At 46.2% G+C, this 15,449-nt stretch overlaps 2 protein-coding genes across 2 annotated transcripts; one reads left to right on the top strand and one right to left on the bottom strand.

Moving 5' to 3' along the window:
* The first annotated feature begins 6,343 nt into the window (after positions 1–6,343).
* On the top strand, positions 6,344–9,483 carry LOC123051381 (omega-3 fatty acid desaturase, chloroplastic). The gene is made up of 8 exons (XM_044474248.1): positions 6,344–6,847; positions 6,961–7,050; positions 7,179–7,245; positions 7,360–7,452; positions 7,579–7,764; positions 7,913–7,993; positions 8,653–8,790; positions 8,889–9,483. Exons 1-8 carry the CDS (start codon positions 6,372–6,374, stop codon positions 9,075–9,077), a joined length of 1,320 nt encoding a protein of 439 aa, XP_044330183.1. The 5' UTR covers positions 6,344–6,371; the 3' UTR covers positions 9,078–9,483.
* A 4,679-nt stretch (positions 9,484–14,162) lies between these two features.
* LOC123048572 (uncharacterized) lies at positions 14,163–15,203 on the bottom strand. The gene is made up of 2 exons (XM_044471652.1): positions 14,741–15,203; positions 14,163–14,626 (listed from the first exon to the last, which is right to left on the bottom strand). Exons 1-2 carry the CDS (start codon positions 15,021–15,023, stop codon positions 14,301–14,303), a joined length of 609 nt encoding a protein of 202 aa, XP_044327587.1. The 5' UTR covers positions 15,024–15,203; the 3' UTR covers positions 14,163–14,300.
* Between the last annotated feature and the right edge of the window lie 246 nt (positions 15,204–15,449).

The raw sequence follows: 15,449 nt of genomic DNA, 5'->3' as shown, positions 1-15,449 counted from the left end.
TCCCCCCTTAAAAAAGTGTATGGGTCTTAAAACATACTCCTTCTATCCGGAAATACTTGTCGGAGGAATGGATGTATCTAGATGCATTTTAGTTCTAGATACATCTATTTTTATCAGAGTAGGCTCACCTTCCACGAATAGTGGTAAGGTCAAAGTGTGACAAGTCCCCCGCAGAAAAAGTGTCAAATGTCATGTAGGGCACCACACTAAAGGGTCAAGACCCGTCGAGCTATTGCAAGAGAATTTTAACATGGTTGAAGCAACAATCCTATCTATTGTGAGTTGTCAAAACATTTTCCTTTTCTAATAAAATAACATGTTCCTCTAGCAGTGGCATTGGGAATTACAAAAGACAAGAAAAGTGGATGCCCACACAAATTAGAAATTAGTAAAGAAGGAATCAAAGATTAAGAACCATTCTCGATATTAAGAGAGGGCTAGAATCAGTAGATTTGTGTGAGCAACTTTAGTGGTGGAAGAATCCATGGTGATTTGTTGCTGTTGTGCCGAAGGAGAAGGAGAAAACGAGAGATTAGAAGAGAGAAATGGAGAGATAAACGGAATGCTTAAACAAAAAGACTATACTACCCTTATGTCGGCCACTAATCGATATGGAATACCGTAAATCTTTATGGGGGGTAGGGGTAGTGAAGCAAACCTACAGTGGGAGAATAAGCCAACCTTATGGATTTCTTAATACATTGGCAGGAGAAAACTCAAGGTAAAAGAATGAATTTCATAATGCACTCTTATGGACAACAACTTCTTACTTTTTTTGCCAACTCTCATCTTGTTTCGCAACCGCTTTTTTAACAAGAGCAGTCTCATTAGCTAATCTCGTTTGTACCATAAAATAAGCTGACTGGCGCAACCTACCTATTGTAGATGGGTTTTCTCTTGTGTGGTCATTCCTTTTTGTTGTAAAAAATGATAAAAGGAGAAAATAAATTTAACTGCTCACATTGTGAAAAAGGAAAGCACAGCGGGACACTGTTATACTAGTTGATTGTGTCTCATGTTGGCACATTTCTCCTTTTTAGGGTTGTTGACACATTTTCTCTCACATGTTAAACTGTGGCTCTCAAGTTGTGATGCACTCATGCACATGTCGTCATTTTCCCCCGATTCCTCGATCTTCACATGTGAGTACAATTGCATTTTATTTCATCAACAACAAGAACAAAAATAAAATAAAATGCCATGATTTCCACTCCAAGCAGTTGTGTTTGGTCCATTCCATTTGTTGTGACTGGCTTTGATATTTGGATTCAGATACCACAACACCACCACCAAGTGCTCCTCCGGTGTGAGCCACACAGACCAGGGAGGCCATCGTGCCCGGCTCGAGGAGGGCTTGCATCGGAAGAAGAGTAGGCCGAAGAGTGTCGACTTGATTGGCGCCGTCTTGACGAAGAAGTTGTGAAGGATGCGCGGCTAACGATCATGTTGCGAAATTCCTCCATTTGAGTGTTGAGCTTGGCATCAAGATAGTCCCAGTGTCTTGCTTCGGATTGGCGTAGGTCGGTGGCGAGTTGCTCGATGCGACCGCTTAAAACTTCACTTTCTTAATGGAGAGCTCGTTGGGCGACGAAGAAGTGAATTTTGGTGACGTAGTTGCGTTCATCGTCATCTTTATCCTTGAAGAGTGGGTTCGCCGAAGAACTTGGCCTATCCATCATAACCAAATGGTGGTGAGTAGGAAAATGAGAAAACAATACCAAAGTTATCTTTTCTGAAGATTGAGGATGTATCGAGTATCACTCAACGGAATGATATAATAGGAGAACTGGTACCGGGTTTTGTTTTCTCACACCTACAAGTAAAGGCTTATGCAGTAGCTCGGTTAGGATGAGCGGCACAAAATTCAAGCAACTGTTAGCCAAGATATTGATAATGTTGAAAAGATGCACAAATTGCAGGTAAGACAAATAGACCAAACCCACAAGGTATCACTAGGAACACACACACAGAAGATAAGTGGGACCCGCACATCCAAGGAATGAGCTCAAAATGTGGAACCATGAAAAATGCTCTTGTTGTACGGATACTAGAGAGACGCTAGCTCGATTGCTCAAATGGGCTAGATACGCTTGTGCACCAACCTATGAGAGAAACATGTCGTCTACAATCCCAAGTATGCTAATGTAAGTATTGAACAAGATCATGGAACTATGCAAAATGGCTCAATGCTATTGCTTACAAGCTCTTTGTTTCTCTTTTCTTTTGCTTAAAACTCTTTTTTCACTATGCCACGATGCTTGATGCGCGAGCCGGAATATGAGACAAGTATGATATGCACAGGAGAGACTTATGGCACAAGTATGATAGCGAGATGATTGCACGCTAAATGTAGATATGTGGGATAGGCTTATCACTAAAGGTACACAAATAGCGTGGCCCGACAATTCTCAACTCGCTAGTCTCGATGGGTAAGTGACGCAAAATGGCTCGAGGCTATCAATGCAATGGCAAGGTATGAGTACAAGATGTCGTCGAGGATACCGTCCTTGCTTATGGTTAGTATGAAGATGAAACGGTCGATGTCGATGTGGACTCTGAGGCGATGATGAGTGGCCGTGATGTTGAAGTCGAACCGTCCCTAAGTAGCTGAAACACCTTAGGACACGGTGCACCGCAACCCAAAATATCAAACACCAACGAGGCGTAATGCAGAAGGCAAATGGCAGTGGTACGATGGCAAAAATATGCAAAATGGCATATGGCCGAACTGTACAGAGGGGGCCGTGCACACGGGGTAAGTTGTGCCCGTGTGCACGGGGTCCCGATGGCCCGCGCGCATGCGGTGTTCTGCCTGCGCAAGAACACTCCCGGATCCGAGGGTAATCTCCAAAATTCCCCCAAATTCAACGGTGGGATGGCTAGGGGATGGTGGTAAGGGGTAGACCCACTTGTCAAACACGGAATTCGCGGACCAAATCAACAAAATCTCACAAGATCCAACAAATTGCAAGAAAGTTTTTCGGGCTATTGTTGTGGGGATTTTTGAATTGGGACAAAAAGCAACAAAATTAGGCTAGAATATGGGGGGTAGGGACTCCAAGATGTGAATCAACCATGGCTCATGATACCAAGATGTTGTAGGGTGGAACCATAAGTGAAGATCTTTTCACACTTGGAGGGGGAGAAGGGATGAACACAAGAACACAAAGAGGAAATTCACTCAAACAAAATCCAATCATACATCCACTAGAATAGCATAGTTGAGGTCCACAAGAATACAAGAGCAATCCAAGGAAACAAGTACAAAGGTGAGGTTCTTCCCACTCCTAAGGAGGTGAGGTCTTGATGATAGTCTTCTCCAAGAGGAGGTCTTGATATCCACTTGCGGTCTTCCCCTAGGAGGTCTTGATCTCCAAGAGGAGTGGTAGAAGGAGAAAATCTCTATCAATGTATCACATATACTTTGCTAACCCTAAAAAATGTCTTAGACACAAAATATATAGCTAGAGGGAGGTAGGGGATGACTTGGGAGGCCAGACAGGGCATCCTCGGCCGAAACCTGGGAGACCCGTGCGAACGGGGGTCCCGTGTGCACGGTACACGCCCTTGCACACGGGGTGCTACAGCGGCGAGGGCCCGTGCGCCCGGGTTCTGGAGGTCGTGCGCACGGGGGTGTGCGTGTCGGTTACAGAAGCCTCCTGGGATGCCCGTGCACACGAGGTCTTGGGGGCACGGGGTCGCCTGGGAGGTGCTGAGTTGATCTTGCTGGGCTCCTCTTCTTCCTCGTGGCCTTGGGTCCTTCTCCTACTCCTTCGGGGTGTCCCTTAGCTGCTTGGTGGCGTTCGTCTTCGTACCTAATGACACATAGCATGTTTTGGTGAGGTAGCATCCAAGTTCCATTCATATCCATATCGATCTCAAGTAGGAGTGAGTTCACCTCGGTTTCGATGGCGCGTGCTCAAGCTCTTGTCATAGGTCCACATGGTGCTTGATGAGTTGTAGTAGAGTCCATGGGGATGATGGAAGGATGCTCTGCATCACTGATCTTCAAAAATAATCTCTGGAAGGATTAGTATCAACTGCTTAGCAAGTACCTTCGAGCCAATTTTATATATCATGTTGCACAACCTAATACGTCGAATTTGAGTGGAAAAGGATTGGTTTTGATGCCTAGTGAATAAGAACGATGAACATTTGAAATAATACATGTTTCACATTCTCAAATGATGCAGCAGCAATAAGTCCTACCTAGATTATTCTGATGTAGCCGAAGCACCAAGCCCCTCACTTCCAAGATTCTTCCCTAGGCAGCAGCAACCTTCAACTTCCGCCCATCAACAACAGCTTAGTGTGGAGACTATGTCTTATTGAAGCTTTAAGTACCACACACTGAAAAATCTAACCTAAAAAACATGTTCTCAAAAGAGACTATCGATTGTGAGAAGGAGGGAGCTAAAATAAATATTATTTATACTAAACTTTTATATTTTTTTACAATTTATTATCTATCTATGATCTTACTGGTATATTTTTTCATTCTTAGTTGGCATATTTATCCATGTAACAATACTACTAAATATTATGATACATCTATTTATACAGTATCATTTTAATGCTTTATTATTAGCGAAAACTAAAAATATACCTGTGCTAAAACTATATTTTATAGCAAACCTTATGTAATTTTTTTATTTTGAGAGGTTGCAATTTTAAAATATATTTAGACCAAACGAAACCCTTCAAATGTGAGTGAAATCAACATGGGCATGCATGTTGTGGATTAATTTGTGACACTTCCATGAATAATGATGTGTGTGTGTGTGTGTGTGTTTTGATATCCTTAAATATCTTGACTACGATCTTCAAGGCTTATTGTCTAGCAAAAATATCTTGATATACATTTTAGTGTGTTATTATACAAGGTTTGTTCCAGTCCAACTCCCTTCCCCCTTAAAAAGGTGTATGGGTCTTAAAACATGCTCTCTCTGTCTGGAAATACTTGTTGGAGGAATGGATGTATATAGATGTATTTTAATTCTAGATGCATCCATTTTTATCAGAGTAGGCTCACCTGCCACGAATAGCGGTAAGGTCGAAGTGTCAAAAGTCCCCCGCAAATGAAAAAGTGTGAAAAGTCGTGTAGGGCACCACACTAAAGGGTCAAGACCCATCGAGCTATTGCAAGGGAATTTTAACATGGTTGAAGCAACAGTCCTATCTATTGTCAGTTGTCGAAATATTTTCCTTTTCTAATAAAATAACATGTTCCTCTAGCAATGGCATTGAGAACTACAAAAGACAGGAAAAATGGATGCCCACACAAATTAGAAATTAGCAAACAAGGAATCGAAGATTAAGAACCATTCTCGATATTAAGAGAGGGGCTAGAATCAGTTGATTTGTGTGAGCAACATTGGTGGTGGAAGAATCCGTGGTGATTTGCCGCTGTTCTGGCGAAGGAGAAGGAGAAAATGAGAGATTAAGACAGAGATAGACAGAGATAAACAGACTGGTTAAGCAAAATGACTATACTAGTCTTATTATACTACTCTTATGTCGACCACTAACCGATATGGAATACCGTAAAGCTTTTAGTGGGGTAGGGGTAGTGAAGCAAGCCAACAGGAGAATAAGCCGCCCTTATGGATTTCATAATACGTCGGCAGGAGAAACTCAAGGTAAAAGAACGAATTTCATAATGCATTCTTATGCACAACAATTTCTTATTTTTTTGTGTCAACTCTCATCTTCTTTCGCAACCGTTTCTTTACCACGAGCAGTCTCGTCAGCTAGTCGCATTTGTACCAGAGAGAGAATAAGCCAATGGGCCATAGGTGAACCTGCTCTTTTTTGTGTGTTGACAAACAGAGACGAACCTAGTCACTACAGATGGGCTTTCTCTTCCGCTGTTCATTCTTTTCCGCTGTAAAGATAAAAGAAGAATTCCTTTTTGAACTGCTTACATTGGGAAACAGCAAAGAGCGGTGTGACATTGTTATGGTTGGTTGCATCAGATGTTGACACCTTCTCTCTAACATGTTGCACTGTTGGCTCTCAAGTTGCGATGCGCATGTCGTCGTTCCCCCCCGATTCGTCGATCTTCACGTGTTATCAACAAGGATGAAAAGAAAATGCCATGGTTTCCATCCCAAGCAGTTGTGTTTGGTCTATTCCATTTGCTGTGAGTGGCCCTGCCACAATATTTTTGGATTCAGAAGATACCACACCAACACCACCAAGTTGTGTGAGCCACACAGACGGAAAGGAGCCCTCGTGTCCGGCTCGTGGTCGCGGGATGGCGAGGCCCACGCAGCCCGGCCCACCGCGCCGTGGCCACCCACTATTATATGCTCGGATACGGCCGCCTCACCCCACCCGCCGGCGCAGCAAGCAGAGCGGCAGCAGCAGCAATGGCGCGCCTGCTCCTCCCCCAATGCTGCTGCGGCCTCACGCCCCTGCCCCTCCCGCGCCGCGCCGTCGCGCTCCCTCCCCCGGCCCTATTTCCCTCCTCCTCCGGCGCCGCCGCGTCCCGCCGCGCGCTCTCCCTCCGCGTGGCCGTCGCCGCGCCCGCCCGCCTCGCCACCGCCGAGGACGACGGCTCCGGCTCCCGGGCCGCCGGGGCCCAGGGTGGTGACGAGGGGCCCGCTGACGGGTTCGACCCGGGCGCGCCGCCGCCGTTCGGGCTGGCGGACATCCGGGCCGCCATCCCCAAGCACTGCTGGGTCAAGGACCCCTGGCGCTCCATGGGCTACGTGGTGCGCGACGTCGTCGTCGTGCTCGCGCTCGCCGCCGCCGCCGCCCGCCTCGACAGCTGGCTCGCCTGGCCCGTCTACTGGGCCGCCCAGGGCACCATGTTCTGGGCGCTCTTCGTCCTCGGACACGACTGGTGCGTCGCCTCTCCGGCTTCAGTTTCTCCGTCCTTGAAAAATTAAATCTCGCTGTCCAGAGGAGCTCACCGTCTCTGTCTCTCTCTTTCCATGGTGGTGGTTGCTGCTGCAGCGGCCATGGGAGCTTCTCCAACAACGCCAAGCTCAACAGCGTCGTGGGCCACATCCTCCACTCCTCCATCCTCGTGCCTTACAATGGCTGGTACGCGCGCATCAACACCTTCTCACACCTTACACCTCGATCCTCTTCTTGCTGATAATAAATGTTCCAATAGCTGTGAGTTTATTATGGTGTCAGTAAAAATGTCTCTTTTCCAATCAAACCTGCAGGAGGATTAGCCACAGGACGCACCACCAGAACCACGGCCACGTCGAGAATGACGAGTCCTGGCATCCGGTATGTGGGCTGCATAGATTCCAAGCTGTTGCTGCTTACTTTGCTCATGTTCTTGAGCAATTTGATTAACCCTGCGCAACGATGTCTTGAACAAATTTTTGCTGCAAATTGCAGCTCCCGGAGAAGCTGTACAGGAGCCTGGACAGTTCCACCCGGAAGCTTCGATTCGCGCTACCGTTCCCGATGCTCGCGTACCCATTCTACTTGGTGAGACCAAATAAGCCAAAAGAATTTTTGATCCTACTTACTTCTTCTGATTAATTTGCTCATGAGGTAACAGATGTTTGGTAAAATCTGGTTGCTGACTGTATTGTTTGTGTTCAACCTGTCCAGTGGTCGAGGAGTCCAGGGAAGTCAGGCTCGCATTTCCACCCGAGCAGCGATTTGTTCCAGCCGAACGAGAAGAAGGACATAGTGACGTCGACGACATGCTGGCTTGCCATGGCTGGCCTGCTCGCTGGGCTCACCGTCGTGATGGGGCCTCTTCAGATACTCAAGCTCTACGCCGTACCCTACTGGGTATGTGTGTGTGGTATCTGCTCTTGTTGCATCTGTAGCCTTACTTCCTGCCAAAAGTTCTGATTCTTGTGGATAGGTGGATTGGGTTGTGCCCTGTTGTGGGGGTGGCCAGCAGCTTACCAAGTTTCCTTGCTGAATTTTCCTGCAGATTTTTGTTATGTGGCTGGACTTTGTTACCTACCTGCACCACCACGGCCACAACGACAAGCTTCCCTGGTATCGTGGAAAGGTAAAATCAACAGAGCTACAATTCGCGGAATTGCAAGTCACATCGCTTAATCTGCATACCATTGTGCTAAAACTAGTGCGTTGATATAGTGTGATGTTTGAATAATTGCTGCTTGAAGATAACTCTTTAAGCTGTCAGAGTTGACCACAGTCCATATCAGATAAAAACTAGGATTGAACAGTCTGAATAAACAATAAACGTGGCCTCCTTTCCTTCATAAAAGTGGTTTTTTGGGGACAAGCATAAAAGAGGTGAAGTAGTCAAAATAGCAAAGTTACAGAGTTACAAAGTTTCAGAAGCCACCTTCTCAGCCTTCCATGACAATTGGAAGATAACGTAAGGCATATCTAGCCACAGAAATCACCAACTGTAGTCCATACGTTTGGCTGCATCTTTCACTGTCCATTTTCTGTATATATCTGTGATGTGTACATGTGTGGTAGTTATTGAAAGTAATACACTTTTTGTGTGGAAAAGACATACTTTACCGCCTTCTGTCACAGGGAAACTCTGAGCATTTCCATCTTCTCCCAAAAAGGGATGCCAGCTTCAGACTGAAAAAAAAAACAGATTCATATTTGTCATTGCTCAAATCCTTCAACTATTACTGCTCCTGTATGTGATCACTGAGATATTGTCTGTGTTGCTATGTGAACCAGGCATGGAGCTACCTGCGCGGGGGCCTGACGACGCTTGACAGGGACTACGGGTGGCTCAACAAAATCCACCACGACATCGGGACTCACGTGATCCACCATCTTTTCCCGCAAATCCCACATTACCATCTAGTGGAGGCGGTAAGAATCGAACCCATTGATGTTCCCTGCCTGCCTCGTTATCTTATCATGAACCTTGCCTAAACAAATCCATGGTCTTGGTTGTGCTTGTCTTGCAGACCGAGGCGGCGAAGCCAGTGCTGGGGAAGTACTACAGGGAGCCAGACAAGTCCGGCCCGTTCCCGTTCCACCTGTTTGGCGCGCTGGCACGGAGCATGAAGAGCGACCACTACGTTAGCGACACCGGAGACATAATCTACTACCAAACTGACCCAAAACTCGCCGCCGGTGCACACACATCCGATTAACAACATCAATCATACTCTTTGTGGGGATGCTGCTCTCTGCTATCACCTGACCGATTAGCCCTCTGCCGCCTCAGCTTGCCAAGTTCCTCAGCATCTAGCAAATCAAGCAGGTGGACGGCGCGGATGCTAGCCCGGCACACTGGATTTTTGGTTGTACAATAGGCTTGAAGCCACGGTAGAATAGATTATGTGCTTGAAAGAAACAAGTGATTCTTCGGACAAGAGCCAAAGCAGCTCGAAAGATTGGAAAGACTTGTCTGATTCAAGGGGCATTCATTGTTCGATTCTACATCACTGTTATTACAACTATAGAGCAGTATTTGTTTCAGCTGGTCCTTATGCATATACTACTGCAGTGAAGATCGCTGCTTAATTCCAGATCTTTGCACGGACATGTGAAATAGAATTTACGCGTGTTGTCGTTGTCGTGAATTTTGTTGTATCTGTCCTAGTGATTGGTCAGTTGTCCTCTTCAGAATGCAGTGTTGGCTCATTGCCGCCCACATGGTGTGGCCGTCTGCCTGCAGAAGTGGTCATATGGGTTCTGTGATCCTTGATCTTGGTTCTTGACTCTCTGTGGTCCTCTTTTTCTTCTTCTTAGAACGATCATCAGATTTATGTTGAAAGCTCACCATGCTCCCATTGAAATCCTAGCTGAGCTCTGTTTTATCAGTGAAGCCGAATTATTGTCGGAAACTCCAGATCTTGTAATGGTGGAGATGGTGGCAGACCCAATAAAAGTCTCCTGCGGTTCTTTTGATCCCGTCGGTTGTAGATTTCACGGACTGTCGTCTGGTGCTCAGACTTTCTTTGGTGGCGGCAGTTGTGGTGCCGAGTTTGGTTTGGTTGTATGGAATCCTTCTATACTGCTGAATATCATGCATTAAGCAAGCAAGATGAAAATGAAAATCATTGACATTAGGTTTTGCACAATGTTCTGCAAATTAAGCAATCTAACTCACGGTTCCGAAGATTGTAGGCAGGTGACAAGACCCCAGCCACATAACAAGACCAACGGGTTGGATGGCTCGTGTACATCTTTTCAAACCTGTTGATGTTAGTTTCTTCACCGGCCGTTTATTTTCACCGTACTATTTTCTAAATGAAAAAATACAGTGAATACAACCTTTTCTACTAATCCTATATGATAATGTCATCTTCCTAACAAGTAGAAGGCATAGGAAAACCATGCAACATCGCAAACGATTCCACAGTCAACAACAACACCACCAACGACAACAAAAGGTTAACAACATTATGCATTTATATAAGGTATAAATGATCTAATCCGACCGACTGATCTGCGTATCGAGTCTGCGGGGCATGCGAGCCTCGAGCATCGCTCTCTCCTTCACATCAGAACCGCATTTTTCTCTTCCCCGTCGAGACCATCCATCCGTGTGACGCATCACGTCGGGCCTGACATGTGGGACCACCTTTGGAAGAATGGCTAGAAAATTAAAAAGGCAAGACATTGCATAGGTGTGGTCAAAAGGGGGTAATCCTTGTAAAAATGACAAAAAAAATGGATAGTACTAGGATTAACTCTTAAACAAGTTTAAACGTATACAGGCAGTCAAAGAATTATTTGCATCTCGTCAAGATAAATGAAGGGAGTAATTGCTAGCGGTGCACCCATCAGTTTGTCATTGTTGAGCGAAGATTCACTGGTATTTCGACATGCTGGAGCTAGTACTAGTACAAGTTTGAATGGGGACTCGCTAGTATATTCAAACTGCCGGGGAGAACGATTTCCGAGGCTTTGTAATTTTAAATTAAAATAGGGGATCACTGTTTTATTTTTCACCATTGACCAGGCGGTCTGACCACTCATCTTGGAGAGGAATGAACTAGCTAGCATGCCTACCACTGTTCCCTCGTTCATGACCTCCCTAAAAGAATTCCTTATAACATCAAATTTGAAATAGTGCGAACTGAGAAATCTGAAGATGAGACTACCCTCAACCATGAACCCATGATACGCTGCTCTTTTGGTCTTTTCCGTCACCTTTTTTCAGGCTCTTTAGCCGTCATCATCACTTGACACCCCTGAACTCCGCTAGTTAATTAGGCAAAGCACGCGTAAGCTTCACGGGTCAAGGACGGAAGGAGATCGGTAGCTAGGTTTTACTGCTTCGGGTGTCCACACAACGCCTTCACACACGCAAAAAAACGAAGCAAAATCATCTCATTCCTAACACACCCACAACTAACAAGCCCCGCCCATCATCAACCCGTGAGACCGCCGAGAACGTGCAAAAGAACCAACGCTTGACCGAATGCCAGCAGAAAAAACCAGTGAACAGTACAAAAATCGCATGCCAAATATCCGTACCGATTCCGTTATTCTTTCATGTACTAGCAACTTTGGAACACAAATTTTCTTGAATCTGCGAAAGATCCGTTGGCAGTAGGCACAATTAATAGGTTTGCAGGAATGGATTCCTCTTATACTTCTCTCCGTCCTGAAATATAGTGCGTAATAGATTCTTTTTCAAAGTCAACTCTTTTAAACTTTGACCAAGTTTATAGTAAAATCTAGCGACATCGAGAATACCAAACAATACCATTAAATTCACAATGAAAATATTCTCGTATGATATTCGTTTGGTAATATAGGCATAGATAATTTACTCAATAAACTTGGTCAAAGTTTATGAAGATTGACTTTTATGAAAAACCAGTGTTCACTATGTATTATGAGATAATTTTCTCAATAAACTTGGTAACAGTTTATGAAGATTGATATTCGTTTCGTTCCTATCCTTAACATTTCCAAGGGAAAAACATTACTCCCCCTGTTCCTTATTATAGTGCGCATAGACTGTGGCTCTCATACCAACGAATGTGCTGGCCATTGTACTTTGGACAAGAATGCCCAGCCTTTACCGCATGTGACCCACCACCCCACGTGCATGCTGCTGCGGGAGTGACTCCTCCAGCGATTTGAGTGGAGTTTAGTTTGGTCCAAAATTGCAAACGCGCACTACAATATGGAATTTTAGCAAAAAAGTTATACGCACTATAATAAGGAACGGAGGGAGTACTTCAGACCTAATGAAAAAAAATACATCATATGAACCAAAGGACGTCTCTTTTCCTATAGGATTTAAGATACATATCATCCCCCTTCAAGTTTCTATTTCTTGTGATATTTGTATCCTACAAACCGAAGGAGACCTTATACTTGTCAAGAAAGTAGGGCGGAAAAATTTATGGAGGCACAATAAAAGAAATCTATTAATCATCGATAGATTTCTAGCAACGTTCACAGAGAACCTGCATAAATATATTTGCTCAGGAACCAAATAAAGGGGGCAAACATAAATTACTAAGCTTCGGGGGCCAATTAGAATATTTTTTCTATTTTCATATGTAAATTTGAAGGGTATATGAAGAATTTTATCAAACATGTTGGTGTGTGTGTGTGGGGTGGGGGGGGGGGGGGGGGGGGAGGATTGCCCCCCTGCCCCTTGCACCTTCACTACATTGGCCTAAATCAAATCAAGTTGCCGAGAGGTAGAACCTGGCCTTATTTACTATCTGGTAATTTACGGTCACGTTCGAGGACATGGGATGGGAGCCAGGAGAGCGCACTTGATATTCTTGCGAACTAGCCGCCACAGCAGCACGAAACTTGAGGTATACGATCATGATATTCATTGCTTCGTAGGATTCACAACTAACGATTATTCTCTTATGGTAATTAGACATGTCGAACGCCATGAATATGTGAGGTGGGTGATGATGGTGCAACGCAGGGGAGGGGGGCGGGGGTGATATGTGCACTTCCTGTTTTGATTTTTTTCCTTCCATCTCTGAATTTTTCCACCGGTTTGTCTTGAAAACCAACTCAACTGTCTGACACCTTATTGACTTACCAAATAATATTATGTTTTCTTTAGTGAGGCAATAAGTTGCTTACCAACTAAGTATATACCAAATAAAATCATATTCTTTTTATACTATCACATTAATATGGACAAATAAATCAGGGGCTAGCGTACTAGCATATTTATATCCCCTTTGCAACGCACGAGCAACTATCTATCTTTCTTCTTTTGCGATAAATTACCTATCTTATTAATATGTAATGTTGTGCAGTCCTCTTGTCTTTCGTCCTAACGCCCCCTTTGCAAACGCTCTATTTATGCACATTATTTTTAGGAAACATGTAATGTACGCTCGATGGATACCATCGCAAATACAAATGTGGAAGTATGTTCATAAATAAAAGCCTATGGGAGTATGTTTTTCCTTTTTGTCACGTGAAAGAGAGAGGCCTGAAGTTTTACTGGTTAGCAGCACAATTTGGTGGGCCATAAGCGTTGGGTTTTGGGTTTTGCCCAAATTGAGGACCAAGTGGCGCCATGTGTCAAGGTGGCCCATCCGGTTGAGCTCATGTCAACGTACTCGTCATCATATATCCCTGCTTAAAAAATGGAGCAGGTAGTCAAAGCATGGGGTTGCGTCTTGCCAAAAGAAATGAGGAATAATCAAATCGTTAGCGGCGTGCCCATCAGCTCGCAGTTGTTGAATGGAGACTTGATCGCTAGGAGTACTATTCAACATGATGGAGCTAGTAGTAGTACTCCATTACAAGTTCCATAAGTACAATTTCTGGAATAAATTTGAATGGGAAAGCGAATTCTTAGGCATGGCACTTTTAAAGTTTTTCAATCCATTGACCCGGCGGTCTGACCATTCATCTTAGTGAGAAACGTGCCCGCCACTTTGAAATCCTGAACTGAAAACTGAAACTTAAGTTGAATGGTGATGTACCGCGGGGTTCAGTGTCGGACCTGGTCCTGCATCAATGTAATGACATTTCTGCATCGATGTATATCCCCAATGAGCACAATAAAGACACATTGTAGTGACACAATGTAAGGTAACACAATGAGGCTCCGTGTGACCACGAATAGCGCGTGCCGGATGGCGCGCGACCTGGATAAACCATTCGATCTCAACCTGGATAAACCATTCGATCTCAACAGCAACTAGCCAGCACACTTGGCGATTCGGCGGCGGCACGAGTAATGCATGGTGCTGCATCACCAGACCAGATTCAGAAAGCAGGGCAGAGACCGATGGATGTATTTTCACGCACGTTCAGGTCACTGTTCCATGGCTACAACGAAAGGGCAACTCTCTGGCGACGACGCCTTTGCTGCTCCTCTCGCAAAATGTACACATTTCTAGCTCGCTCCTACCATTTCTGGTTCATTTAGATAGTACATCCTCGCAGTCGGCGTGTCCGCCCGACGACGACGACTCTGTGATGCTCTGCAGCGCCGGGCGCCAGTGCCGGCCTCTGCCTCCGCCGCGGGCGGCCGCCATGCTCCGGTGGTGCCGGTCCATCTCCAGCCGCTTCCGTTCCTGGTGATCGGCGGGCTGCCTCTGTTCTCCGCTGGCTGTGGTGGTTGGGTTGTCGCCTCTCGGCCTCGGCGGCTGCCGCCGCCGGTGCAGCCGCGGCCGCTCCTGCTCGGTCGCCTCGTCGCAGCCGCGCCTCCTCTCCTGCCTCCTCGTCTGCACGGCCTTGCTCACCTCTGCACGCACAAATTGATCGACTGATTAATCTCTGTGAGTAAAAGAGGGAACCGGAGAAGAAGCGAAAGGAACCCAATCCAATGGCGGATTCAGAATATCAGGCACTGACTGACCTTGGGAGGTGATGAGGCGGTAGACCTGGCCGAGGTGGAGCGTCTCCCGGGGCTTGAGGAGCTTCACCTTGGTTATCCTGGCACCTCCTCCTTCTCCGACAACGGCGGGGTCGGGGTCAACGCCGCCAGAGACGTGATGGAGGACGACGAGCGCGACGTAGTGGCCGGGGTTCCTGCGCATGACGTCCGCCGCGGTGGCCGGCCAGTGGAGGCGCTCGACCTTGCCGTCACCCGGGTGCTGGATCACCACGGCCGCCGCGTCCGCCGCCTGGCAGTTCCCCATGCCCGGACGCGCGTTGATTCCTGTACCGCGGAGGCCGCCGGCGGCTAGCTAGCTTATCGGCCCGTTGCTCGGTGGCGCGCGCGCGGCGGCTGCCGGAGTTTGTCGCGTGACTAATTTGGATTCTGACGAGAAGGACGGGCGGGGTTGGGATTATATGGGGGAGCCGAGAGGGAGAGGAGTACTGTGATTAGCGAGGTGGTAAACGAAGCCTGCCATTTTTAATCTACTTGTGGACGTGTGATGTTGGTTGTTGCGAGGTGATAAACGAAGGGGTCAATCAACGCTCGTTGATTAATTTATTAGGGTCGTAGAAAATTTGCCGGCCGTGGGACAGAGTAAATTTAGTCTCTTCTTGCGCCATATGTCGACAATGCTCTGCAGGCTGCGGGCAGTTATACCAGCTGGACCATGAAAGAGTCGTCACAT

Source organism: Triticum aestivum, chromosome 2D, assembly GCF_018294505.1.
Source record: "Triticum aestivum cultivar Chinese Spring chromosome 2D, IWGSC CS RefSeq v2.1, whole genome shotgun sequence".
Lineage (NCBI taxonomy): Eukaryota > Viridiplantae > Streptophyta > Magnoliopsida > Poales > Poaceae > Triticum > Triticum aestivum.
The sequence above is the reverse complement of the archived record's forward strand: the minus strand, read 5'-3'. Positions and strand labels throughout refer to the sequence as shown.

Coding starts and splice junctions, on each gene's coding strand:
- LOC123051381 (XM_044474248.1), top strand. CDS start 6,372: ATGGCGCGCCTGCTCCTCCCCCAATGCTGCTGCGGCCTCACGCCCCTG. Junction 6,848..6,960: donor TTCGTCCTCGGACACGACTG/GTGCGTCGCCTC, acceptor TTGCTGCTGCAG/CGGCCATGGGAGCTTCTCCA. Junction 7,765..7,912: donor TCTACGCCGTACCCTACTGG/GTATGTGTGTGT, acceptor ATTTTCCTGCAG/ATTTTTGTTATGTGGCTGGA.
- LOC123048572 (XM_044471652.1), bottom strand. CDS start 15,023: ATGGGGAACTGCCAGGCGGCGGACGCGGCGGCCGTGGTGATCCAGCAC. Junction 14,627..14,740: donor CCGCCTCATCACCTCCCAAG/GTCAGTCAGTGC, acceptor TTGTGCGTGCAG/AGGTGAGCAAGGCCGTGCAG.